The 25,955-nt window shown below is 48.7% G+C and overlaps 1 protein-coding gene across 3 annotated transcripts in view; it reads right to left on the bottom strand.

The window, feature by feature from the left end:
- Positions 1–25,955, bottom strand: part of exoc6b (exocyst complex component 6B) — a 209,576-nt gene that overhangs the window by 115,324 nt on the left and 68,297 nt on the right. For all 3 annotated transcript variants that reach the window (XM_071379107.1, XM_071379109.1, XM_071379108.1), the window contains exons 8-10: positions 19,819–19,887; positions 8,823–8,906; positions 3,398–3,444 (exon numbers count right to left, since the gene is read on the bottom strand). In XM_071379107.1, the coding sequence (XP_071235208.1) occupies positions 3,398–3,444; positions 8,823–8,906; positions 19,819–19,887 (200 nt within the window). The remainder of the gene's footprint in view (positions 1–3,397; positions 3,445–8,822; positions 8,907–19,818; positions 19,888–25,955) is intronic.

Below are 25,955 nucleotides of genomic sequence, written 5' to 3'. Positions count from 1 at the left end.
AAATGTCTACTGTTTGCTGATGATCTGGTGCTTCTGTCACCAACCAAGGAGGGCCTACAGCAGCACCTAGATCTTCTGCACAGATTCTGTCAGACCTGGGCCCTGACAGTAAATCTCAGTAAGACCAAAATAATGGTGTTCCAAAAAAGGTCCAGTCGCCAGGACCACAAATTCCATCTAGACACCGTTGCCCTAGAGCACACAAAAAACTATACATACCTCGGCCTAAACCTCAGCACCACAGGTAACTTCCACAAAGCTGTGAACGATCTGAGAGACAAGGCAAGAAGGGCATTCTATGCCATCAAAAGGAACATAAATTTCAACATACCAATTAGGATCTGGCTAAAAATACTTGAATCAGTCATAGAGCCCATTGCCCTTTATGGTTGTGAGGTCTGGGGTCCGCTCACCAACCAAGATTTCACAAAATGGGACAAACACCAAATTGAGACTCTGCATGCAGAATTCTGCAAAAATATCCTCCGTGTACAACGTAGAACACCAAATAATGCATGCAGAGCAGAATTAGGCCGATACCCACTAATTATCAAAATCCAGAAAAGAGCCGTTAAATTCTACAACCACCTAAAAGGAAGCGATTCCCAAACCTTCCATAACAAAGCCATCACCTACAGAGAGATGAACCTGGAGAAGAGTCCCCTAAGCAAGCTGGTCCTGAGGCTCTGTTCACAAATACAAACACACCCCACAGAGCCCCGGGACAGCAGCACAATTAGACCCAACCAAATCATGAGAAAACAAAAAGATAATTACTTGACACATTGGAAAGAATTAACAAAAAAACAGAGCAAACTAGAATGCTATTTGGCCCTAAACAGAGAGTACACAGTGGCAGAATACCTGACCACTGTGACTGACCCAAACTTAAGGAAAGCTTTGACTATGTACAGACTCAGTGAGCATAGCCTTGCTATTGAGAAAGGCCGCCGTAGGCAGACATGGCTCTCAAGAGAAGACAGGCTATGTGCACACTGCCCACAAAATGAGGTGGAAACTGAGCTGCACTTCCTAACCTCTTGCCCAATGTATGACCATATTAGAGACACATATTTCCCTCAGATTACACAGATCCACAAAGAATTCGAAACCAAATCCAATTATGATAAACTCCCATATCTACTGGGTGAAATTCCACAGTGTGCCATCACAGCAGCAAGATTTGTGACCTGTTGCCACAAGAAAAGGGCAACCAGTGAAGAACAAACACCATTGTAAATACAACCCATATTTATGTTTATTTGTTTTAACTTGTGTGCTTTGGCCATTTGTACATTGCTGCAACACTGTATATATATATATAGTATGACACTTGTAATGTCTTTGTTGCTTTGGAGCTTCTGTATGTGTAATGTTTGCTGTTGATTTGTATTGTTTATTTCACTTTTGTATATTGTCTACCTCACTTGCTTTGGCAATGTTAACACATGTTTCCCATGCCAATAAAGCCCCTTGAATTGAATTGAATTGAAAAGGAAAGCGTGAGAAGGGGAAGACGATACAGGTCAGTGGAAGAGAGAGAGACGGAGGTATCAATTAGGGTTGGCCCGATGTTACCACCATTATTGACGGCCGTCGTCGATGGTGGGTGACGACGTCGTGATGTCACAAATTACGGTTTAGCCTTCGAATCTGAACGGAGTCAGGCAGCTCATGACAGCGCGCCAACTGACCTATTCAGCCATAGTCTAAACGTTCAACACACATGTGGTCGATAGACTAACACAATGCAAGGGAACAATGTGGATTCGGGAGAGAACGGAAAGCACTAGAACTCCGCAAAATGTCAGATTTGAAATTGCGCAACAGACATTAGATAAAGTTTCCGCAGCAGTGTTTTAAATATGCTGGAAAATTTAATAAATTAAGGGATGAGTCGGTGTCGGAGATGTATCACAAAGAACCTCATTCCCTCTCCACCATGCCAGTGGGTCACCGTCTCCTCCGATGCCATCTACAATGAGGTAGGCTGATCGTCTCCTCCGATGCCATCTACAATGAGGTAGGCTGATCGTCTCCTCAGATGCCATCTACAATGAGGTAGGCTGATCGTCTCCTCCGATGCCATCTACAATGAGGTAGGCTGATCGTCTCCTCAGATGCCATCTACAATGAGGTAGGCTGATCGTCTCCTCAGATGCCATCTACAATGAGGTAGGCTGATCGTCTCCTCCGATGCCATCTACAATGAGGTAGGCTGATCGTCTCCTCCGATGCCATCTACAATGAGGTAGGCTGATCGTCTCCTCAGATGCCATCTACAATGAGGTAGGCTGATCGTCTCCTCAGATGCCATCTACAATGAGGTAGGCTGATCGTCTCCTCCGATGCCATCTACAATGAGGTAGGCTGATCGTCTCCTCCGATGCCATCTACAATGAGGTAGGCTGATCGTCTCCTCCGATGCCATCTACAATGAGGTAGGCTGATCGTCTCCTCAGATGCCATCTACAATGAGGTAGGCTGATCGTCTCCTCCGATGCCATCTACAATGAGGTAGGCTGATCGTCTCCTCCGATGCCATCTACAATGAGGTAGGCTGATCGTCTCCTCCGATGCCATCTACAATGAGGTAGGCTTTTGTACCAATTTAAATAAGAAGAATTCCATACAGCCTAGACTAAGCAGCAAATGATAACCAAAGTGTGTAACTACAGTCCTCTACATTGCATCCTTCCCGCCCCGGATAAAACAAACACCCAAAAAAGACAATATATCGTATGTCAAAGATGTTTGGACAGGTCGATGGGACGTTCCGTCATTCCAGACATCGCCCAACCCTAGTATGGATAGAAAGAAGAGACAGACAGAGCGGGAAAGCCCTGGTCCATGGGATATTTGGGATATTTATCCTTGGGATATTTGGAGAAGTGTCTGTCTTCTCTGCTCCAGACAGTGAACATTCCCGATATTCCCATCCAGACTGTCGGAATAACACGGATATGCCACCTCACATCCCACACACCATCAATCCTCATTCAACACCTTCCTCTGTGTGTGTGTGTGTGTGTGTGTGTGTGTGTGTGTGTGTGTGTGTGTGTGTGTGTGTGTGTGTGTGTGTGTGTGTGTGTGTGTTTTAGGCCAGAAGGGCCCAGAGAAAGGAGAGGTTGGGAGAAAAGAGAGAAAGACCAGAGAGAAAAGAAGAGAGTGTGGTCAGAATGGGAAGACGGGTAGATGGAGGCATGGAAGAGAGGTATGCATGCAAAGGAAGGCTGGTATAAGCTTTTAAATGAAGTGTCACTGAATAGCTGAACACACATCCTATCCAGTCAGTTCATGTGATCCATCCATGCCAAGAAACACAACGTTTTAGATGGATTGATGAATAGAGGGGAGAATGAAAGATGGATAGGGAGAGGAGGGGTGGAGAACTTACCCTACTATTTGATTGAAGTACCTCCTGTATCCTTCCAAGGTTTCGTGCTAGATGAAGAAGAATAGAATTCAAACAACTACTGACCTCTGGAAAGACAATAACAACATGGCTTCTGTTTTTGAAGTTGGTGTGATGGGGAGGGTAGACAGCAAAGAGGGTAGACAGCAGGGAGGGCAGACAGCAGGGAGGTGAGGAGGTTAGACAGCAGGGAGGGCAGACTGCAGAGAGGTGGGGAGGGTAAGTGTCTACTCTCAGCTCAAAGGTGAGGGGTGATATCTACCATGTTAGAGTGGGGTTGCAGTACGAGGGGGGGCGAGGGGTGATATTTACCATGTTAGAGTGGGGTTGCAGTACGAGGGGAGGCGAGGGGTGATATTTACCATGTTAGAGTGGGGTTGCAGTACGAGGCGAGGTGAAGGGTGAGATCTACCATGTTAGAGTGGGGTTGCAGTACGAGGTGAGGGGTGATAATCTACCATGTTAGAGTGGGGTTGCAGTACGAGGCGAGGGGTGATATCTACCATGTTAGAGTGGGGTTGCAGTACGAGGCGAGGGGTGATATCTACCATGTTAGAGTGGGGTTGCAGTACGAGGTGAGGCGAGGGGTGATATCTACCATGTTAGAGTGGGGTTGCAGTACGAGGTGAGGGGAGGGGTGATATCTACCATGTTAGAGTGGGGTTGCAGTACGAGGTGAGGGGTGATATCTACCATGTTAGAGTGGGGTTGCAGTACGAGGTGAGGCGAGGGCTGATATCTACCATGTTAGAGTGGGGTTGCAGTACGAGGCGAGGGGTGATATCTACCATGTTAGAGTGGGGTTGCAGTACGAGGTGAGGCGAGGGGTGAGATCTACCATGTTAGAGTGGGGTTGCAGTACGAGGCGAGGGGTGATATCTACCATGTTAGAGTGGGGTTGCAGTACGAGGCGAGGGGTGATATCTACCATGTTAGAGTGGGGTTGCAGTACGAGGTGAGGTGAGGGGTGATATTTACCATGTTAGAGTGGGGTTGCAGTACGAGGCGAGGGGTGATATATACCATGTTAGAGTGGGGTTGCAGTACGAGGTGAGGGGTGATATCTACCATGTTAGAGTGGGGTTGCAGTACGAGGGGTGATATCTACCATGTTAGAGTGGGGTTGCAGTACGAGGCGAGGGGTGATATCTACCATGTTAGAGTGGGGTTTCAGTACGAGGCGAGGGGTGATATCTACCATGTTAGAGTGGGGTTGCAGTACGAGGTGAGGTGAGGGGTGATATTTACCATGTTAGAGTGGGGTTGCAGTACGAGGCGAGGGGTGATATATACCATGTTAGAGTGGGGTTGCAGTACGAGGTGAGGGGTGATATCTACCATGTTAGAGTGGGGTTGCAGTACGAGGGGTGATATCTACCATGTTAGAGTGGGGTTGCAGTACGAGGCGAGGGGTGATATCTACCATGTTAGAGTGGGGTTTCAGTACGAGGCGAGGGGTGATATCTACCATGTTAGAGTGGGGTTGCAGTACGTGGCGAGGCGAGGGGGTGATATCTACCATGTTAGAGTGGGGTTGCAGTACGAGGTGACGGGTGATATTTACCATGTTAGAGTGGGGTTGCAGTAAGAGGTGAGGTGAGGGGTGATATCTACCATGTTAGAGTGGGGTTGCAGTACGAGGCGAGGGGGTGATATCTACCATGTTAGAGTGGGGTTGCAGTACGAGGGGGGGCGAGGGGTGATATTTACCATGTTAGAGTGGGGTTGCAGTACGAGGGGAGGCGAGGGGTGATATTTACCATGTTAGAGTGGGGTTGCAGTACGAGGCGAGGTGAAGGGTGAGATCTACCATGTTAGAGTGGGGTTGCAGTACGAGGTGAGGGGTGATAATCTACCATGTTAGAGTGGGGTTGCAGTACGAGGCGAGGGGTGATATCTACCATGTTAGAGTGGGGTTGCAGTACGAGGCGAGGGGTGATATCTACCATGTTAGAGTGGGGTTGCAGTACGAGGTGAGGCGAGGGGTGATATCTACCATGTTAGAGTGGGGTTGCAGTACGAGGTGAGGGGAGGGGTGATATCTACCATGTTAGAGTGGGGTTGCAGTACGAGGTGAGGGGTGATATCTACCATGTTAGAGTGGGGTTGCAGTACGAGGTGAGGCGAGGGCTGATATCTACCATGTTAGAGTGGGGTTGCAGTACGAGGCGAGGGGTGATATCTACCATGTTAGAGTGGGGTTGCAGTACGAGGTGAGGCGAGGGGTGAGATCTACCATGTTAGAGTGGGGTTGCAGTACGAGGCGAGGGGTGATATCTACCATGTTAGAGTGGGGTTGCAGTACGAGGCGAGGGGTGATATCTACCATGTTAGAGTGGGGTTGCAGTACGAGGTGAGGTGAGGGGTGATATTTACCATGTTAGAGTGGGGTTGCAGTACGAGGCGAGGGGTGATATATACCATGTTAGAGTGGGGTTGCAGTACGAGGTGAGGGGTGATATCTACCATGTTAGAGTGGGGTTGCAGTACGAGGGGTGATATCTACCATGTTAGAGTGGGGTTGCAGTACGAGGCGAGGGGTGATATCTACCATGTTAGAGTGGGGTTTCAGTACGAGGCGAGGGGTGATATCTACCATGTTAGAGTGGGGTTGCAGTACGTGGCGAGGCGAGGGGGTGATATCTACCATGTTAGAGTGGGGTTGCAGTACGAGGTGACGGGTGATATTTACCATGTTAGAGTGGGGTTGCAGTAAGAGGTGAGGTGAGGGGTGATATCTACCATGTTAGAGTGGGGTTGCAGTACGAGGCGAGGGGGTGATATCTACCATGTTAGAGTGGGGTTGCAGTACGAGGCGAGGCGAGGGGGTGATATCTACCATGTTAGAGTGGGGTTGCAGTACGAGGCGAGGGGGTGATATCTACCATGTTAGAGTGGGGTTGCAGTACGAGGCGAGGCGAGGGGGTGATATCTACCATGTTAGAGTGGGGTTGCAGTACGAGGCGAGGGGTGATATCTACCATGTTAGAGTGGGGTTGCAGTACGAGGCGAGGGGTGATATCTACCATGTTAGAGTGGGGTTGCAGTACAAGGCGAGGGGTGAGATCTACCATGTTAGAGTGGGGTTGCAGTACGTGGCGAGGGGTGATATCTACCATGTTAGAGTGGGGTTGCAGTACGAGGCGAGGTGAGGGGTGATATCTACCATGTTAGAGTGGGGTTGCAGTACGAGGCGAGGGGTGATATCTACCATGTTAGAGTGGGGTTGCAGTACGAGGCGAGGGGTGATATCTACCATGTTAGAGTGGGGTTGCAGTACGAGGCGAGGGGTGATATCAACCATGTTAGAGTGGGGTTGCAGTACGAGGTGAGAGGTGAGATCTACCATGTTAGAGTGGGGTTGCAGTACGAGGCGAGGGGTGATATCAACCATGTTAGAGTGGGGTTGCAGTACGAGGCGAGGGGTGATATCTAACATGTTAGAGGAGTTGCAGTACGAGGCAAGAGGGGTGAGATCTACCATGTTAGAGTGGGGTTGCAGTACGAGGCGAGGGGTGAGATCTACCATGTTAGAGTGGGGTTGCAGTACGAGGCGAGGGGTGATATCTACCATGTTAGAGTGGGGTTGCAGTACGAGGTGAGGGGTGATATCTACCATGTTAGAGGAGTTGCAGTAAGAGGCAAGAGGGGTGAGATCTACCATGTTAGAGTGGGGTTGCAGTACGAGGCGAGGGGTGATATCTACCATGTTAGAGTGGGGTTGCAGTACGAGGCGAGGGGTGATATCTACCATGTTAGAGTGGGGTTGCAGTACGAGGCGAGGGGTGATATCTACCATGTTAGAGTGGGGTTGCAGTACGAGGCGAGGGGTGAGATCTACCATGTTAGAGTGGGGTTGCAGTATGAGGCGAGGGGTGATATCTACCATGTTAGAGTGGGGTTGCAGTACGAGGCGAGGGGTGAGATCTACCATGTTAGAGTGGGGTTGCAGTACGAGGCGAGGGGTGAGATCTACCATGTTAGAGTGGGGTTGCAGTACGAGGCGAGGGGTGATATCTACCATGTTAGAGTGGGGTTGCAGTACGAGGCGAGGGGTGATATCTACCATGTTAGAGTGGGGTTTCAGTACGAGGCGAGGGGTGATATCTACCATGTTAGAGTGGGGTTTCAGTACGAGGCGAGGGGTGATATCTACCATGTTAGAGTGGGGTTGCAGTACGAGGTGAGGCGAGGTGGTGATATCTACCATGTTAGAGTGGGGTTGCAGTACGAGGCGAGGGGTGATATCTACCATGTTAGAGTGGGGTTGCAGTACGAGGCGAGGGGTGATATCTACCATGTTAGAGTGGGGTTGCAGTACGAGGCGAGGGGTGATATCTACCATGTTAGAGTGGGGTTGCAGTACGTGTGATATCTACCATGTTAGAGTGGGGTTGCAGTACGAGGCGAGGGCTGATATCTACCATGTTAGAGTGGGGTTGCAGTACGAGGCGAGGGGTGATATCTACCATGTTAGAGTGGGGTTGCAGTACGAGGCGAGGGGTGATATCTACCATGTTAGAGTGGGGTTGCAGTACGAGGCGAGGGGTGAGATCTACCATGTTAGAGTGGGGTTGCAGTACGAGGCGAGGGGTGATATCTACCATTTTAGAGTGGGGTTGCAGTACGAGGTGAGGCGAGGGGGTGATATCTACCATGTTAGAGTGGGGTTGCAGTACGAGGTGAGGCGAGGGGGTGATATCTACCATGTTAGAGTGGGGCTGCAGTACGTGGTGAGGGGTGATATCTACCATGTTAGAGTGGGGTTGCAGTACGAGGCGAGGGGTGAGATCTACCATGTTAGAGTGGGGTTGCAGTACGAGGCGAGGGCTGATATCTACCATGTTAGAGTGGGGTTGCAGTACGAGGCGAGGGGTGATATCTACCATGTTAGAGTGGGGTTGCAGTACGAGGTGAGGGGTGATATCTACCATGTTAGAGTGGGGTTGCAGTACGAGGCGAGGGGTGATATCTACCATGTTAGAGTGGGGTTGCAGTATGAGGCGAGGGGTGATATCTACCATGTTAGAGTGGGGTTGCAGTACGAGGCGAGGGGTGATATCTACCATGTTAGAGTGGGGTTGCAGTACGAGGCGAGGGGGTGATATCTACCATGTTAGAGTGGGGTTGCAGTACGAGGTGAGGCGAGGGGGTGATATCTACCATGTTAGAGTGGGGTTGCAGTACGAGGTGAGGCGAGGGGGTGATATCTACCATGTTAGAGTGGGGTTGCAGTACGAGGTGAGGCGAGGGGGTGATATCTACCATGTTAGAGTGGGGTTGCAGTACGAGGTGAGGCGAGGGGGTGATATCTACCATGTTAGAGTGGGGTTGCAGTACGAGGCGAGGGGGTGATATCTACCATGTTAGAGTGGGGTTGCAGTACGAGGCGAGAGGTGATATCTACCATGTTAGAGTGGGGTTGCAGTACGAGGCGAGCCTGTTTCCTTCTCTGATTCCTGTAGTAGTTCTCAAACTGCTCCCGGGAACCCTGGGTAAAAAACAACAACATGGACAACATCCTTAGAGACCGGCCCGTGCACGATGGCAACAGAGAGGAGACGGTAGCCATGACAACCCTTGGATCGCCATACGTATTGACATTCATCAGTTACTCATTTTATTGGTAGAACTGATTAAAAAACATGTTTGGATTAACAAACAAAAAACTTTTGAAAGAGGTTAAAAGTCAAGACGAAAACAGATGAGGATTTTGGTAGAAACAAAAGTTTGATATTGGGGTACAAAAGGCCCTCTCATTCAAGGGAGAGTCAGTGATTGGACAGTCACTAGGTCTTCTGTTTCCACTGGCGTCATCAATCTCTCTTCAAAGTCGAGCATATCTGTAGCATATCAGTCACTCACAGATACACCTCCAGTTCTTCAGTATGACTGAACCAGTGTTTCACACACACACACACACAGCTTTACAGTGATAAACCCCAGGCCCCCTCTCCATCCTCCTCGAACAGTAGCCTCGGTCTCTGGCCTTATCGCCTCTAGCTGAGACCCAGACCAGGACCCACAGTACCGCCCCCAGCCCAGAGATAAGACACCAGAGCTGGGCTGATAACCCTCCACAACCAGGGAAGCTGAAACTAAAAACCTCTGGTGTGATGTCACAATGAAAAATGTTTCCAATAAAATACATTCAAATCGAGATCTGATTGAAGACGTAAAACTGTTGAATTTCCTAAGAAAAATTAGGACCTTGGACGAATGCTTTTCAGCACCTTGGCAGTTCTCTCAATGAGAAGAATGTCTATTGAAGAGACATACCACAGCAGTCCATCAGAGAGAGAGAGAGAGAGAGAGAGAGAGAGAGACAGAGAGAGAGAGAGACAGAGAGAGACAGAGAGAGACAGAGAGAGACAGAGAGAGACAGAGAGAGACAGAGAGAGACAGAGAGAGACAGAGAGAGACAGAGAGAGAGAGAGAGAGAGAGAGAGAGAGAGAGAGGGAGAGAGAGGGAGAGAGAGAGAGAGAGAGGGAGAGAGAGAGAGAGAGAGAGAGAGAGGGAGAGAGAGGGAGAGAGGGAGAAGGAGAGAGGGAGAGAGGGAGAGAGGGAGAGAGAGTGAGAAGGAGAGAGAGTGAGAGAGTGAGAAGGAGAGAGAGTGAGAGAGTGAGAAGGAGAGAGAGTGAGAGAGGGAGAAGGAGAGAGAGTGAGAGAGGGAGAAGGAGAGAGAACGAGAGGGAGACGGGGGAGACCGAGAGGGAGACGGGGGAGACCGAGAGGGAGACGGGGGAGACCGAGAGGGAGACGGGGGAGACCGAGAGGGAGACGGGGGAGACCGAGAGGGAGACGGGGGAGAACGAGAGGGAGACGGGGGAGAACGAGAAGGGGAGAACGAGAGGGGGAGAACGAGAAGGGGAGAACGAGAAGGGGAGAACGAGAAGGGGAGAACGAGAAGGGGAGAACGAGAAGGGGAGAACGAGAAGGGGAGAACGAGAAGGGGAGAACGAGAGGGAGACAGGGAGAGGGGAAAGGGGTAAGAGGGGAAGGGTGGAGTGGATGGATGAGTGAGTGAGAGGCTGCTAGAGGGGCAGGGAGTTCTCCAGAGTAGTTCTACTAAGAGGTCTAAACTTCAATACAGGCCGTGAAGCTGACTGGACAACCTCCATAAAGTCAGATACACAACACTAAGACTCTGGAGAGAAGTGTGGGGTGTAGACAGAGGTCAAGAAGACCCTCAGGGGAGGGTACAGCTATCGTGTGGCTGTATTTCCTCACACTACCACCAAGAAACCTTCACTCTGCTTAAACTATTGTTTAATAATACAGGCACGCATGTACAAACACGCACGCTTCTCCAAATCGTCCAACCGCACACTCATCCAACCACACACACACACACACACACACACACAGCTCCAAACACAAGAGCAGTGCCACGTTACTGATGACTACAGGCTCTAAGGCAGATATCTCCAGTCATGAACAGAATGGAGTCTCTAGATTCTGGAATGTTCTATAGTGCCAGACAGACCAACAGACATCTTAGTGGGGGGGGGGGGGGGGGCTCGTTAGCACAGTGTTACCAGTTGGGAAACACACACAAAGACACAAACATACACACACACACACGCACAGACTCAAGACACAAAACACAAAGACAACACACAAAACCACAAAACCTGGAAGTAGAATCCCATTTCCAATCAAGACATTCATTTTGTTTTCTCCTCTCTCTCCCTCCGTCTCTCGCCCCATGTTTAAATTCCACCATATTATCCATGATGGCGAAGACTGGACCTGAACAATATGCCTTTGTTCTCTTGTACACACACACACACACACACACACACACACAGAACACCAACACACACTCAAATCTGATAGAAATTAGGATGAATGTAAACAACAGGTTGGCCCTACATGGAGTTTCCCCTCAGATCAGACCAAACGAGAAACACACGAAGAACCCTTCACTCCGCTTCACCGACCGTTAAATAATACAGGCACGAACACACACACACACACTTCTCCAAATTGTCCAACCTCCAGGTGTCAATCACATAACGAACCATCATGTTCAGAATAAGAAACCCAAATGTTCTAGAAGACTCGTCTGGGTCTAGGAGACGTACTCGTCTGGGTCTAGGAGACGTACTCGTCTGGGTCTAGGAGACGTACTCGTCTGGGTCTAGGAGACGTACTCGTCTGGGTCTAGGAGACGTACTCGTCTGGGTCTAGGAGACGTACTCGTCTGGGTCTAGGAGACGTACTCGTCTGGGTCTAGGAGACGTACTCGTCTGGGTCTAGGAGACGTACTCGTCTGGGTCTAGGAGACGTACTATGCCATTTTAATATTTGAGAATTAACCAATGATATTAGGCCACTCTTGGCCATGATTACAGACACCTGTGTGTCTTTTGACACCATATAAACGAGTCATCCCGCAGTGTTTGTGATTGTACCCTGATGAAGACAGCTTGGCTGTCGAAACTTTGGTAATTCAATTTTTGCATCTGAGCTCCTAGAGTGTGCGGCTCTCCTTTATTTTCAAGTTTTCTATTCCGCTGGCCAGCACCTCGCCTGGTTTAGTAGAAGTACCCGCCTGGTCGAGCAGAAGTACCCGTCTGGTTTAGTAGAAGTACCCGCCTGGTTTAGTAGAAGTACCCGTCTGGTTTAGTAGAAGTACCCGCCTGGTTTAGTAGAAGTACCCGTCTGGTTTAGTAGAAGTACCCGTCTGGTTTAGTAGAAGTAGCCGTCTTGTTTAGTAGAAGTACCCGTCTGGTATAGTAGAAGTACCCGTCTGGTATAGTAGAAGTACCCGTCTGGATTAGTAGAAATACCCGTCTGGATTAGTAGAAATACCCGTCTGGTTTAGTAGAAGTACCCGTCTGGTTTAGTAGAAGTACCCGCCTGGTTTAGTAGAAGTACCCGTCTGGTATAGTAGAAGTACCCGTCTGGTTTAGTAGAAATACCCGTCTGGTTTAGTAGAAGTACCCGTCTGGTTTAGTAGAAGTACCCGTCTGGTTTAGTAGAAGTACCCGTCTGGATTAGTAGAAGTACCCGTCTGGTCGAGTAGAAGTACCCGCCTGGTCGAGTAGAAGTACCCGCCTGGTCGAGTAGAAGTACCCGCCTGGTCTAGTAGAAGTACCCGTCTGGTTTAGTAGAAGTACCCGTCTGGTTTAGTAGAAATACCCGTCTGGTTTAGTAGAAGTACCCGTCTGGTTTAGTAGAAGTACCCGTCTGGTTTAGTAGAAGTACCCGTCTGGTTTAGTAGAAGTACCCGTCTGGTTTAGTAGAAGTACCCGTCTGGTTTAGTAGAAGTACCCGTCTGGTTTAGTAGAAGTACCCGTCTGGTTTAGTAGAAGTACCCGTCTGGTTTAGTAGAAGTACCCGTCTGGTTTAGTAGAAGTACCCGTCTGGTTTAAAAGAAGTACCCGTCTGGTTTAGAAGAAGTACCCGTCTGGTTTAGAAGAAGTACCCGTCTGGTTTAGTAGAAGTACCCGTCTGGTCTAGTAGAAGTACCCGTCTGGTCGAGTAGAAGTACCCGTCTGGTCGAGTAGAAGTACCCGTCTGGTCTAGTAGAAGTACCCGTCTGGTCTAGTAGAAGTACCCGTCTGGTTTAGTAGAAGTACCCGTCTGGTTTAGTAGAAGTACCCGTCTGGTTTAGTAGAAGTACCCGTCTGGTTTAGTAGAAGTACCCGTCTGGTTTAGTAGAAGTACCCGTCTGGTTTAGTAGAAGTACCCGTCTGGTTTAGTAGAAGTACCCGTCTGGTTTAGTAGAAGTACCCGTCTGGTTTAGTAGAAGTACCCGTCTGGTTTAGAAGAAGTACCCGTCTGGATTAGTAGAAGTACCCGTCTGGTTTAGTAGAAGTACCCGTCTGGTTTAGTAGAAGTACCCGTCTGGTATAGTAGAAGTACCCGTCTGGTTTAGTAGAAGTACCCGTCTGGTTTAGTAGAAGTACCCGTCTGGTTTAGTAGAAGTACCCGTCTGGTTTAGTAGAAGTACCCGTCTGGTTTAGTAGAAGTACCCGTCTGGTTTAGTAGAAGTACCCGTCTGGTTTAGAAGAAGTACCCGTCTGGTTTAGTAGAAGTACCCGTCTGGTCGAGTAGAAGTACCCGTCTGGTTTAGTAGAAGTACCCGTCTGGTTTAGTAGAAGTACCCGTCTGGTTTAGTAGAAGTACCCGTCTGGTTTAGTAGAAGTACCCGTCTGGTTTAGTAGAAGTACCCGTCTGGTTTAGTAGAAGTACCCGTCTGGTTTAGTAGAAGTACCCGTCTGGTTTAGTAGAAGTACCCGTCTGGTTTAGTAGAAGTACCCGTCTGGTTTAGAAGAAGTACCCGTCTGGTCGAGTAGAAGTACCCGTCTGGTCGAGTAGAAGTACCCGTCTGGTCTAGTAGAAGTACCCGTCTGGTTTAGTAGAAGTACCCGTCTGGTTTAGTAGAAGTACCCGTCTGGTTTAGTAGAAGTACCCGTCTGGTCGAGTAGAAGTACCCGTCTGGTCGAGTAGAAGTACCCGTCTGGTTTAGTAGAAGTATTCGTCTGGTCGAGTAGAAGTACTCGTCTGTACTCTAATGGAGAAAATATTTACTAATCAATAAATATTTAAATTCATATCAACAATAAAGATTAAATGTATAATGAATACAATGATTAGGAAATGATTTAAATGTTTATTTATCTGAGTACCGTGTTATTATCTGGAATAAACATCTGTAACGTTCTCTCTGTCTGTGTGTGTGTGTGTGTGTGTGTGTGTGTGTGTGTGTGTATGAGTGTCAGTGTGCATGTGTGTGTGTGTGTGTGCAGCGTCTCTGTGTCTATGCACGCCTGTGTGCATGCACTGTAGTGACTGTACCGAGCCTAACAGTTCATCGCATGTGTGGTGGCACGACCCACTGTTCTATCATCCTTGGCATCCACTTAGGACTGACCGGCCTAACAGTGTCTCCATGTGGGTCACGACGCACTTGTGTGTGTGTGTGTGTGTGTGTGTGTGTGTGTGTGTGTGTGTGTGTGTGTGTGTGTGTGTGTGTAGGCTGAAACAAAGGACAAAAACAGGAGAGAAAGAGAATAAAAATGGTAAAGAACAACATAACTAAACAAACATGAACGCTGGCAGGAACCAAAACAAACGAGGGAACGGGAGGGGGAAAAGAAAGTGAAGCTGAGGTTGAGGAGGTCACACATTTCAACACCACCCCCTCCCCCTCTTTCCTTCCATTCACTTTCTCTCCTCCATCCCTCCGTCTCCTCCACTCTCTCATGCACTTTTCCAACCCCAGGGGCAACCCCTCCACTTTTCCAACCCCAGGGGCAACCCCTCCACTTTTCCAACCCCAGGGGCAACCCCTCCACTTTTCCAACCCCAGGGGCAACCCCTCCACTTTTCCAACCCCAGGGGCAACCCCTCCACTTTTTCTACCCCAGGGGCAACCCCTCCACTTTTTCAACTCTCCAACACTCCTCAGTCTCATGCACTCAGTCTCCTCTTGACAACTCTCTCTACATCTCCTCTCCTCCTCCACATCTCCCTCTCTCATTCCTTACTCCCTTTCCCGGTCTTTCTTTCACTCTTTTCTTTCCCTATCTAGCTACCAAACTTCCTCCATCGGTCAGCCATCCCCCTTCCCTGTCCTCCACCTCACTCTCGCCCTCACTTTAACCCTTCTGTGCGCGCACTCTCTCCCCCTAGCCCCCTGCACTCTCGCCTCCTAGCCCTATCTTCGACGCTCAGTCGCTCTCGTCCTTGCTGTGACCTCCCCTATCTTCCCTCCCTCCGTCTCCCTCCCTTTCCTTCCTTGCCCTGTCTGTCTCTCAACTTAGCCTTGCTATAACCTCTGTATCATCCCTCCTCCTCCTCCCTAGCTCTCTGTCCTTCCTCACGAAGTTCATGCTCTTCCGTTCCCTCGATGATTCTGTCCCCAGAGCTCTCTTAACCCAGACACCCTGTCTACACACACCGGCACTGCCTCCAAACAGACACCTTGCCAGACCCCATGCCTCCTCTCCTCTGACCGCACTGCCCCGGTCACAACCCCTACAAACACACACACACAAAACCAGACCACTGCTTCGTCCCTGAACCTAGTCGTGACCCAGTCACCAGTTTCGTCCCTGACCTAGTCGTGGCCCAGTCAACCCAGACACCTGCTTCGTCCCTGACCTATTCGTGACCCAGTCAACCCAGACACCTGCTTCGTCCCTGACCTAGTCGAGGCCCAGTCAACCGAGACACCTGCATCGTCCCTGACCTAGTCGTGGCCCAGTCAACCAGACACCTGCTTCGTCCCTGACCTAGTCGTGACCCAGTCACCTGCTTCGTCCGTGACCTAGTCGTGGCCCAGTCACCTGCTTCGTCCGTGACATAGACGTGGCCCAGTCAACCCAGACACCTGCTTCGTCCCTGACCTAGTCGAGGCCCAGTCAACCCAGACACCTGCTTCGTCCCTGACGTAGTCGTGGCCCAGTCAACCCAGACCCTGCTTCATCCCTGACCTAGTCGTGGCCCAGTAACCTGCTTTGTTTGTCCCTGACCTAGTCGTGGCCCAGTCAACCAGACACCTGCTTCGTCCCTGACCCAGTCATGGCCCAGCCAACCCAGACACCTGCTTCGTCCCTGACCTAGTCGTGGCCCAGTCAACCGAGACCCCTGCATCGTCCCTGACCTAGTCGTGGCCCAGTCAACCAGACACCTGCTTCGTTCCTGACCTAGTCGTGGCCCAGTCACCTGTTTCGTCCGTGACCTAGTCGTGGCCCAGTCAACCCAGACACCTGCTTCGTCCCTGACCTAGTCGAGGCCCAGTCAACCCAGACACCTGATTCGTTCCTGACCTAGTCGTGGCCCAGTCACCTGCTTCGTCCGTGACCTAGTCGTGGCCCAGTCAACCCAGACACCTGCTTCGCCCCTGACCTAGTCGTGGCCCAGTAACCTGCATTCCTGACCTCCATCCATTCCCCCCTCCCTCCATCCATCCCTCCCTCCCCCATTCATTCCCCCCTCCCTCTCCATTCCTCCCTCCCTCCCTCCCCCATTATTCCCCCCTCCCTCTCCATTCCCCCTCCCTCTCCATTCCTCCCTCCCTCTCCATTCCTCCCTCCCTCCCTCCATTCCGCTTCCTCCCCATTCTTCCCCCTCCATTCCCCGCTTCATTCCTCCCTCTCCCTTCCTTCCTTCCTTCCTCCCCCTCTCCATTCCTTCCTCTCCCTTCCTTCCTCCCTCCCCCTCTCCATTCCTCCCTCCCCCTCTCCATTCCCCCCATTCCCCCCTCCCCATTCATTCCTCCATGTCTCCATTCCTCCCTCCCTTCATCCATTCCTCCCTCCCTTCATTCATTCCTCCCTCCATTCATTCCTCCCTCCCTCCATTCATTCCTCCCTCCCTTCATTCATTCCTCCCTCCATTCATTCCTCCCTCCCTCCATTCATTCCTCCCTCCATCCATTCCTCCCTCCCTCCATTCATTCCTCCCTCCCTCCATTCATTCCTCCCTCCCTCCATTCATTCCTCCCTCCCTCCATTCATTCCTCCCTCCCTCCATTCATTCCTCCCTCCCTCCATTCATTCCTCCCTCCATTCATCCCTCCCTCCCTCCATTCATTCCTCCCTCCCTCCATTCATTCCTCCCTCCATTCATCCCTCCCTCCCTCCCTCCATTCCTCCCTCCCTCCATTCATTCCTCCCTCCCCATTCATTCCTCCATGTCTCCATTCCTCCCTCCCTCCATTCATTCCTCCCTCCCTCCATTCATTCCTCCCTCCCCCTCTCCATTCCTCCCTCCCTCCATTCATTCCTCCCTCCCTCCATTCATTCCTCCCTCCCTCCATTCATTCCTCCCTCCCTCCATTCATTCCTCCCTCCCTCCATTCATTCCTCCCTCCCCATTCATTCCTCCATGTCTCCATTCCTCCCTCCCTCCATTCATTCCTCCCTCCCTCCATTCATTCCTCCCTCCCCCTCATCCATTCCTCCCTCCCTCCATTCATTCCTCCCTCCCCCTCATCCATTCCTCCCTCCCTCCATTCATTCCTCCCTCCCTCCATTCATTCCTCCCTCCCTCCATTCATTCCTCCCTCCCTCCATTCATTCCTCCCTCCCCATTCATTCCTCCATGTCTCCATTCCTCCCCCTCTCCATTCCTCCCTCCATTCATTCCTCCCTCCCTCCATTCATTCCTCCCTCTCTCCATTCCTCCCTCCCTCCATTCATTCCTCCCTCCCTCCATTCATTCCTCCCTCCCCCTCTCCATTCCTCCCTCCCTCCATTCATTCCTCCCTCCCCCTCTCCATTCCTCCCTCCCTCCATTCATTCCTCCCTCCCTCCATTCATTCCTCCCTCCATTCATTCCTCCCTCCCTCCATTCATTCCTCCCCCTCTCCATTCCTCCCTCCCTCCATTCATTCCTCCCTCCATTCATTCCTCCCTCCCTCCATTCATTCCTCCCTCCCCATTCATTCCTCCCTCCCTCCATTCATTCCTCCCTCCCTCCATTCATTCCTCCCTCCCTCCATTCATTCCTCCCTCCCTCCATTCATTCCTCCCTCCCTCCATTCATTCCTCCCTCCCTCCATCCATTCCTCCCTCCCTCCATTCATTCCTCCCTCCCTCCATTCATTCCTCCCTCCCTCCATTCATTCCTCCCTCCCTCCATTCATTCCTCCCTCCCTCCATTCATTCCTCCCTCCCTCCATTCATTCCTCCCTCCCTCCATTCATTCCTCCCTCCCTCCATTCATTCCTCCCTCCCTCCATTCATTCCTCCCTCCCTCCATTCATTCCTCCCTCCCTCCATTCATTCCTCCCTCCCTCCATTCATTCCTCCCTCCCTCCATTCATTCCTCCCTCCCTCCATTCATTCCTCCCTCCCTCCATTCATTCCTCCCTCCCTCCATTCATTCCTCCCTCCCTCCATTCATTCCTCCCTCCCCCTCTCCATTCCTCCCTCCCTCCATTCATTCCTCCCTCCCTCCATTCATTCCTCCCTCCCTCCCTCCATTCATTCCTCCCTCCCTCCATTCATTCCTCCCTCCCTCTCCATTCCTCCCTCCCTCTCCATTCCTCCCTCCCTCCCTCCCTCCCCCTCTCCATCCCTCCCTCCCCCTCTCCCTCCCCCTCTCCATTCCCCCCTCCCTCCCTTCATTCCTCCCTCCCTCCATTCATTCCTCCCTCCCTCCCCATTCCTTCCTCCCTCCCAGTCCCTATAGTAAACAGTAGCATGTCTCCATTCCTCCCTCCCTCCCTTCATTCCTCCCTCCCTCCCCATTCCTCCCTCCCTCCCCCATTCCCCCCTCCCTCCCAGTCCCTATAGTAAACAGTAGCATGTCTCCCTCCCTCCCTCCCTCCCTCCCCCTCTCCCCTCCCCCTCTCCATTCCTCCCTCCCTCCCTCCCTCACCTCCCTCCTCCCTCCCTCCCTCCCCCTCTCCCCTCCCTCCCTCCCTCCCTCCCTCCCTCCCAGTCCCTATAGTAAACAGTAGCATGTCTCTGTAGTAGTCGACTAAAAGATGATATGTGCTGTTTATTATTATAGTCCGTGGTTCAGACCAGATCAACTAAACAGACAGGAAGCCCTTCTATAACTCATTGTAAACTACGGTTTCTCCTTTAATCTGAACAAGTTCACACACACACACACACACACACACACAGTAAAGGCCTGCGGTATCAAACAGCACCTCCCTTAGGCTGTAACAAGTACACTTCAACCAAATCCCTCTGCTGCTACTAATAATGTTGTGTTACTGGTGGGGGCCAATCCTGTGGAGGGGGTGTGCTTGAAGGGGTGCGGTCAATTAAACTACTAAGGTGTCAATTAATTCAGTCCAATTTGGGGAACGCATGCAGAAAAATCACTGTGGATATGATATGAATATTTAAAATTAAATGAAGAAAATGTTTGGTTCATCAGATATATAAAAAAAAAAATTGAGAGATGAATGGAGGAGATTCTCATTGGTGCAAAAGACCGTCCTCCCCTCAACTCCTCCTTCCTCTCTCCTATATGACCTGAACAGTGGTCAAGGATATGTCAATTAGTTAGTAGGCGAACAGAAGAGGCTCCTCCCCTCAACTCCTCCTTCCTCTCTTCTATATGACCTGAACAGTGGTCAAGGATATGTCAATTAGTTAGTAGGCGAACAGAAGAGGCTCCTCCCCTCCTCGATAGCCACGTTTCATCGAGGATAGTCATGTGTATTCTACCCGAGTCTTTTGTGGAAGAGTTCTGCCACACACCCTTTTTGAATCAGCTTTCGTTTTCTCTGACAAAAAGCATGGACATATTTAAAAATGATATGCTACTTCGATATGCCTCTCCTCGATTAGCTTCAATCTTTTTTCCCCAAAAAAAATGCAGGCAAGGAGAGGACGGAGGAATTAGCAAAATCCGAATTGAGAATGTCTCAAAGTAAAGGAGGAGAGGATAGGAGAAAGAGAGGGGAATGGGTAGAACTCACCAGAACGGTATAGATGTGGAGGCATCGGTACACTGGAGAAAAGTCTACCAACTCCTGGGCCACTGGTACCTGGGAGAGAGAGAGAGAAACACTATTTACTTACGCACACACACATACCCAAAGTATAAACTCAACATGTAAAGTGTTTTATGAGATTAAATAAAAAGATCCCAGAAAATGTTCCATATACACAAAAAAAGCGTATTCCTCTTAAGATGTTGTGCACAAATGTGTTTACATCCCTGTTAGTGAGCATTTCTCCTTTGCCAAGATAATCCATCTACCTGACAGGTGTAGCATATCAAGAAGCTGATTAAACAGCATGATCACTACACAGGTGCACCTTGTGCTGGGGGACAATAAAAGGCCACTTTAAAATGTGCAGTCACACAACACAATGCTACAGATGGTGAGGGAGTGTTCAATGGGCATGCTGACTGCAGGAATGTCCACCAGAGCTGTTGCCAGAGAATTGAACGTCCATTTCTCTACCATAAGCCGCCTCCAATGTCGTTTTAGAGAATTTGGTAGTACGCCCAACCGGCCTCACAACTGCAGAATACATGTAACCACGCCAGTCCAGGACCTCACCTCCGGCTTCTTCACCTGCGGGATCCACTGTGGGTTTGCACATCCTGTCAGAAACCGTCTCAGGGAAGCTCATCTGCATGCTCGTCTTCCTCACCAGGGTCTTGACCTGACTGCAGTTCGGCGTCGTAACCGACTTCAGAGGGCAAATGCTCACCTTCGATGGCCACTGGCACGCTGGAGAAGTGTGCTCTTCACGGATTAATCCCGGTTTGAACTGTACCGGGCAGATGGTACACAGCGTGCATGGCGTCGTGTGGGCGAGCGGTTTGCTGATGTCAACATTGTGAACAGAGTGCCCCATGGTGGTTATGGTAACTACCCTACTTAGGAACATTCTATATCTTCTTGGTCAGAAACTCTAGTGTACATTTGGTCTTGTGTTTTTGGTTATTTGTTCTGCTGAAATGTGAATGTCTCCCAGTGTCTGTAGGAAAGCAGACAACCAGGTTTTCCTCTAGGATTTAGCCTGTGCTTTATTCTGTTGCTTAGCTCTATTAGTCCTCCCTAGTCCTTTCCGATGACAAGCATACCCATAACATGATGCAGCTACCACCACGCTTGAAAATATGACGAGTGATACTCAGTGATGGGTTGTATTGGATTCAGGACCAAGTTAATTTGTTTGCCACATTTATTCTATAAAGGCTTCCTTTTCACTCCGTCAATTAGGTTAGTATTGTGGAGTAACTACAATGTTGATCTATCCTCAGTTTTATACAATCACAGATATTTAACCCCAAATGCTTTACATTGAACTGAGTTATAGGAAGGACGCCTGTATCTGGGTGTATTGATACACCATCCAAAGTGTAGTTAATAACTTCACCGTGCTCAAAGGGACGTTCAACGTCAGCCAATTTATTACTAATGGGTCTCTCAAGGTTTCTTTCCGAGGTATTTGTGGTCGAACCAGTGTTCGAAATGAGGGACCTTACAGAGAGCGTGAATACTTTCTGAAGGCACTCGACAATCAATAAAATCTAATCTACCACACGGAGATTAACAACAAATGATGAGAAATAGTTCTGAGGGTAAGGTTTTTGTTCCACCAAAAACCTTGACGGACCCTCGAGGAGAACAGACAACCATAACAATAAACGAACTCGTTGGCCTTCCAATAGCTACTCTCGCCTCCTCTTCCTCTCTCCCACTCTCTGCTCACAGCCTTAAAAAAAAAAAAAAAAAAAAAAAAAAAATCGCAGATCTATCTATTCACCTCGCTCTCTTTCTCTCTCCCCCTCGCTCTCTTTCTCTCTCCCCCTCGCTCTCTTTCTCTCTCCCCCTCGCTCTCTTTCTCTCTCCCCCTCGCTCTCTTTCTCTCTCCCCCTCGCTCTCTTTCTCTCTCCCCCTCGCTCTCTTTCTCTCCCCCCCTCGCTCTCTTTCTCTCCCCCCCTCGCTCTCTTTCTCTCCCCCTCGCTCTCTTTCCCCCCTCTCTCTCCCCTCTAATGAGAACACTTCAATGACCCGTCAGCCCCACCTGTTTTGAGCCCCACATTTTTTTGCCTAATTACTCAACAAGTTGAAAATAGCAAATTCAACAATGAGTGGTTTGGAAGGAATGGGTGACAGTGGCTAACTGCAAACATTGGAACTGGGAAGTCGGGAGCAAACGAGCTCAGACTGAGAAAATAAATTTTGAACGGTCATCCAACTCGAAATTGTAAATCCGGCCTCTTTGTCTTTCTTTGATGACAAAATTTGCCCACAAAGGACCGTCGCGCCACTTCCTGTTCAAGTGAGCACAGCAAGGTGAGTCCAAAAATGTCTTGTGTGTAGCTGCATAAATTATGTAATATGCCAGGGAGATATGTATACTGTAGCTAAGAAAGTAATACTAAGTGTATGTTGTGTAGTAAGCTGTTAGTAGCCCATGTGCCTCACCCTAATAATTTGGTCTATTTTCATCTCTTAATTTCACCTACTGTTCTGACTTGGTGGTGCACATGTAGCCTATAGCCTGTTTAAAAGAAATATAATCATTGAATATTGTAAGAGCTTTCATTGTCTGCTTATAAGCCCCCTTAATTTATCCTATGGCTCTGACTTGGTGTACAGGGAGAACACTGTAAGACCAGCCCATGTTCTGAATTCTGTCGCTGTACATTTCAAAAAGTGCTGAACACAGGTACATTGACGTCCGTCCTAACTCACTCATTAATGTCCGGATGACCTCTTATCCACTCGTCGTCCCCTTATTCCATAGTTTGTACATCTCAATTGTCAGTAGAAACCACATTTGTTTAAGCAAGTCAGCCATATCAGCTATGTTTTCTTTAAAGGCAGTAAATGAGGCTGAATAAACCGTTTCCCTGCCGGAAAAGGCTTTTAACCAGGTGTAGCAGCGGTAAGATGTTGGGACAGCTTTATGTAGGCCCTAACAGTTTGTGTGCACCGTTTGTCACCGTTATAGTGCAATTAATGTATTGTTTAGTGTTGTGGCTTTGCTGGCCCCAAGATTTACATGCTAAAATCACCATCTATCCCAGTTTTATCTGGACGACCCCGACAGTTTACACATTACTCAACCTCCATTTTCCCTCCTCTTCCTTTTACATTACAGTATCCCTCCATTTTCTCTACCTTCTTTAACACATTCAGGCTAAAACGAGAGGCAAAGTACCGGAGCAAACATCTCTGCATCCCAAACGGCCCTCTATTCCCTATATAGTGCACTACTTTAGACCAGGGCTGGCACCCTATTCCCTATATAGTGCACTACTTTAGACCAGGGCTGGCACCCTATTCCCTATATAGTGCACTACTTTAAACCAGGGCTGGCACCCTATTCCCTATACAGTGCACTACTTTAGACCAGGGCCTACAGAATGCAGTGCACTGTGTGTGACCCGATTCAGGAAACTTGGTGTGTGTCGCAAGTCACGACTTCACAGGAGAGCCATTTTAACGTAAAAAATGTGTTTATCAAAACGCTTGTGCCTTAACTTTTGTGTGCCTTAAACTTGTATGCGATCTGAAAATACGATTAAAATTGTTAAATTACGAGCGTTGTTGGTTAAGCCACAGAAAAAGAGAGTAACCTTCCCACTAGCCATGATTGGCTGAGATAATGGGTGGGCTAGACATTCCGAGAGAGGAGTTTGGATTGGTCTGCCATAGAAGCTTGTCAGTCTGTGTTGGTAATCCTGTCAAACACAGCTTTAAAAAAAATGTACTGTGTAGTGGAGCTGCATAAGTGTGGCTCTCCACTTTCTGGAGGATCCCATTTTGAAATCAGTGGAATTAGAGTATGATAGCTACAGAAAACACCTGTCTCCGGATTACATCTTCAAACGAGGGGAAAATGTGGCATGGCATTCCTGACAGGGAGAGGCGTTCATACACGATGTATACAGGTAAATAGTTTAGCGTCAGCTAGCTACATTTTCAGATTTTACACGTATTCTAATTTTGACAGAAAGTGGTTTCATTTCAAGCTCAAGCGTACTGTTAACTAGCTAAAGTTAGCTGGCTGGCTCCCTAGCTGATGTTATTATTTGTTTCCCAGAGCCATTTGCTTTTCTAGTTAGAGGTTAATGTTAGCTAGCTAACATTGAACATGGTTGGTTAGCTCCCAGCACTATGGCATTGTTGGCACTGTTTGTTGTTTAACTAGCTAACGTTGGCTGGCAGGCTAGTTAGCTAACGTTAACTTCTTATGGCTGCAGGGGCAGTATTGAGTAGCTTGGATGAAAAGGTGCCCATTGTAAACGGCCAGCTCCTCAGTCTCAGTTGCTAATATATGCATATTATTATTAGTATTGGATAGAAAACACTCTAAAGTTTCCAAAACTGTCAAAATATTGTCTGTGAGTATAACAGAACTGATATTGCAGGCGAAACCCAGAGGAAAATCCAAACCCGGAAGTGGCTTCTATTTTGAAAACTCCATGTTCCATAGCCTCCCTTTGCTGGATTTAAAGGGATGAACCAGATTCCTTTTCCTATCGCTTTCCTCAAGGTGTCAACAGTCTTCAGACAGTTTCAGGCTTTTATTTTGAAAAATGAGCCAGAACGATAACATCTCATCAAGTGGTCACATGAGTTTTGCTCGCGCAACAGAGTTTGGAAAGCCATTGTTTTTCCCTCTCCTACTGTGAAAGACATTTGCAGTTGATATATTATCGATTACATATTTTAAAAACAACCTGAGGATTGATTATAAAAAACGTTTGACATGTTTCTGTGGACATTATGGAAACTATTTGGAATTTGTCTGCGTTGCCGTGACCGCTCTTTCCTGGTATTTTGGATATAAAAATAATCTTTATGGAACAAAGGGAACATTTGTTGTCTAACTGGGAGTCTCGTGAGTGAAAACATCCGAAGATCAAAGGTAAACGATTAATTTGATTGCTTTTCTGATTTTCGGGACCGAGCTACTTGATGCTAAGTGTACTTAATGTTTTGTCGAGCGATCGATAAACTTACACAAACGCTTGGATTGCTTTCGCTGTAAAGCATAATTTCAAAATCTGACACGACAGGTGGATTAACAAAAGGCTAAGCTGTGTTTTCCTATATTGCACTTGTGATTTCATGAATATGAATATGTTTAGTAATATTTATTGAATGTAGCGCTATGCTATTCAGCGGTTGTTGATGACACTTATCCCGTTAACCGGATTGCAGCCATAACAAGTTAAGTGACGTGTGTACAACACCTGTTGAATATGGCCGGTGTCAGTAAACGTCTGCAAAAAAGCGTAATCAATCGAGCCTTGTCGAGCATTGAAATGACCTTGTTGCCAGCAGAGCTGGTTAGGCTGTTTTCATGTTATCCAGAGGTAAACAAATCATCGGCCAGAGCGTCAAGTGTGCGCTCCGAGAGCGAAACGAGATGGGTGGGACTAAAGATTAGGGTGAGGGTGTGAACGATGCTGAATGGGTGTAGACAAAGAAGAGCTCTTCACTAGAAGAACAAAACATTCAAAGGGCAATTTTCTCAAAAGTGAGTTTACAAGTTGATCCACTTTCAAAGCAGAATTACTTTCCCCATTGTTTCTCAAATGTAGTGTATGATATACCATATGGTTGCTCTGAGTCGCTACTTTTATCTAATGTAAACACAATTTCAAATTTCGCTACATAAGACCGAATCCAGATGGTGAGTCACATATGGGGAATAGGGTGCAATTTGGGACACAGACCAAGAAGCATTTTAGAGCCAAGAACTTCAGAGAAAGAATGTATACCTACTCTGGTGAGCTTTGGATGGAGGGATGAGAGAGGAAGGGATTGAGGGAGGGAACGTTCTAGAGAGAGATATGGGAGGAATGAGAAACAGGGTTGGAACGAGGGATGAAACAGAGGGATATAGAAGAGACAGGAAGTGAGAAAAAAATGGGTCTGAACACAATAATGGAGGGATGGAGGGAGGGAACGTTCAAGAGAGAGATATGGGAGGAATGGGAAACAGGTTTGGAACAAGGGATGAAACAGAGGGATATAGAAAGACAGGAAGTGAGAAAAAATGTCTGTGAACACAATAATGGAGGGAGGAAATGTTCTAGAGAGAGATCTGGGAAGAATGAGAAACAGGGTTGGAA

This window comes from Salvelinus alpinus, chromosome 31, assembly GCF_045679555.1.
Source record: "Salvelinus alpinus chromosome 31, SLU_Salpinus.1, whole genome shotgun sequence".
Classification (NCBI taxonomy): domain Eukaryota; kingdom Metazoa; phylum Chordata; class Actinopteri; order Salmoniformes; family Salmonidae; genus Salvelinus; species Salvelinus alpinus.
Note: the sequence above shows the minus strand (reverse complement) of the source record. Positions and strands in the feature narration are given on the sequence as shown.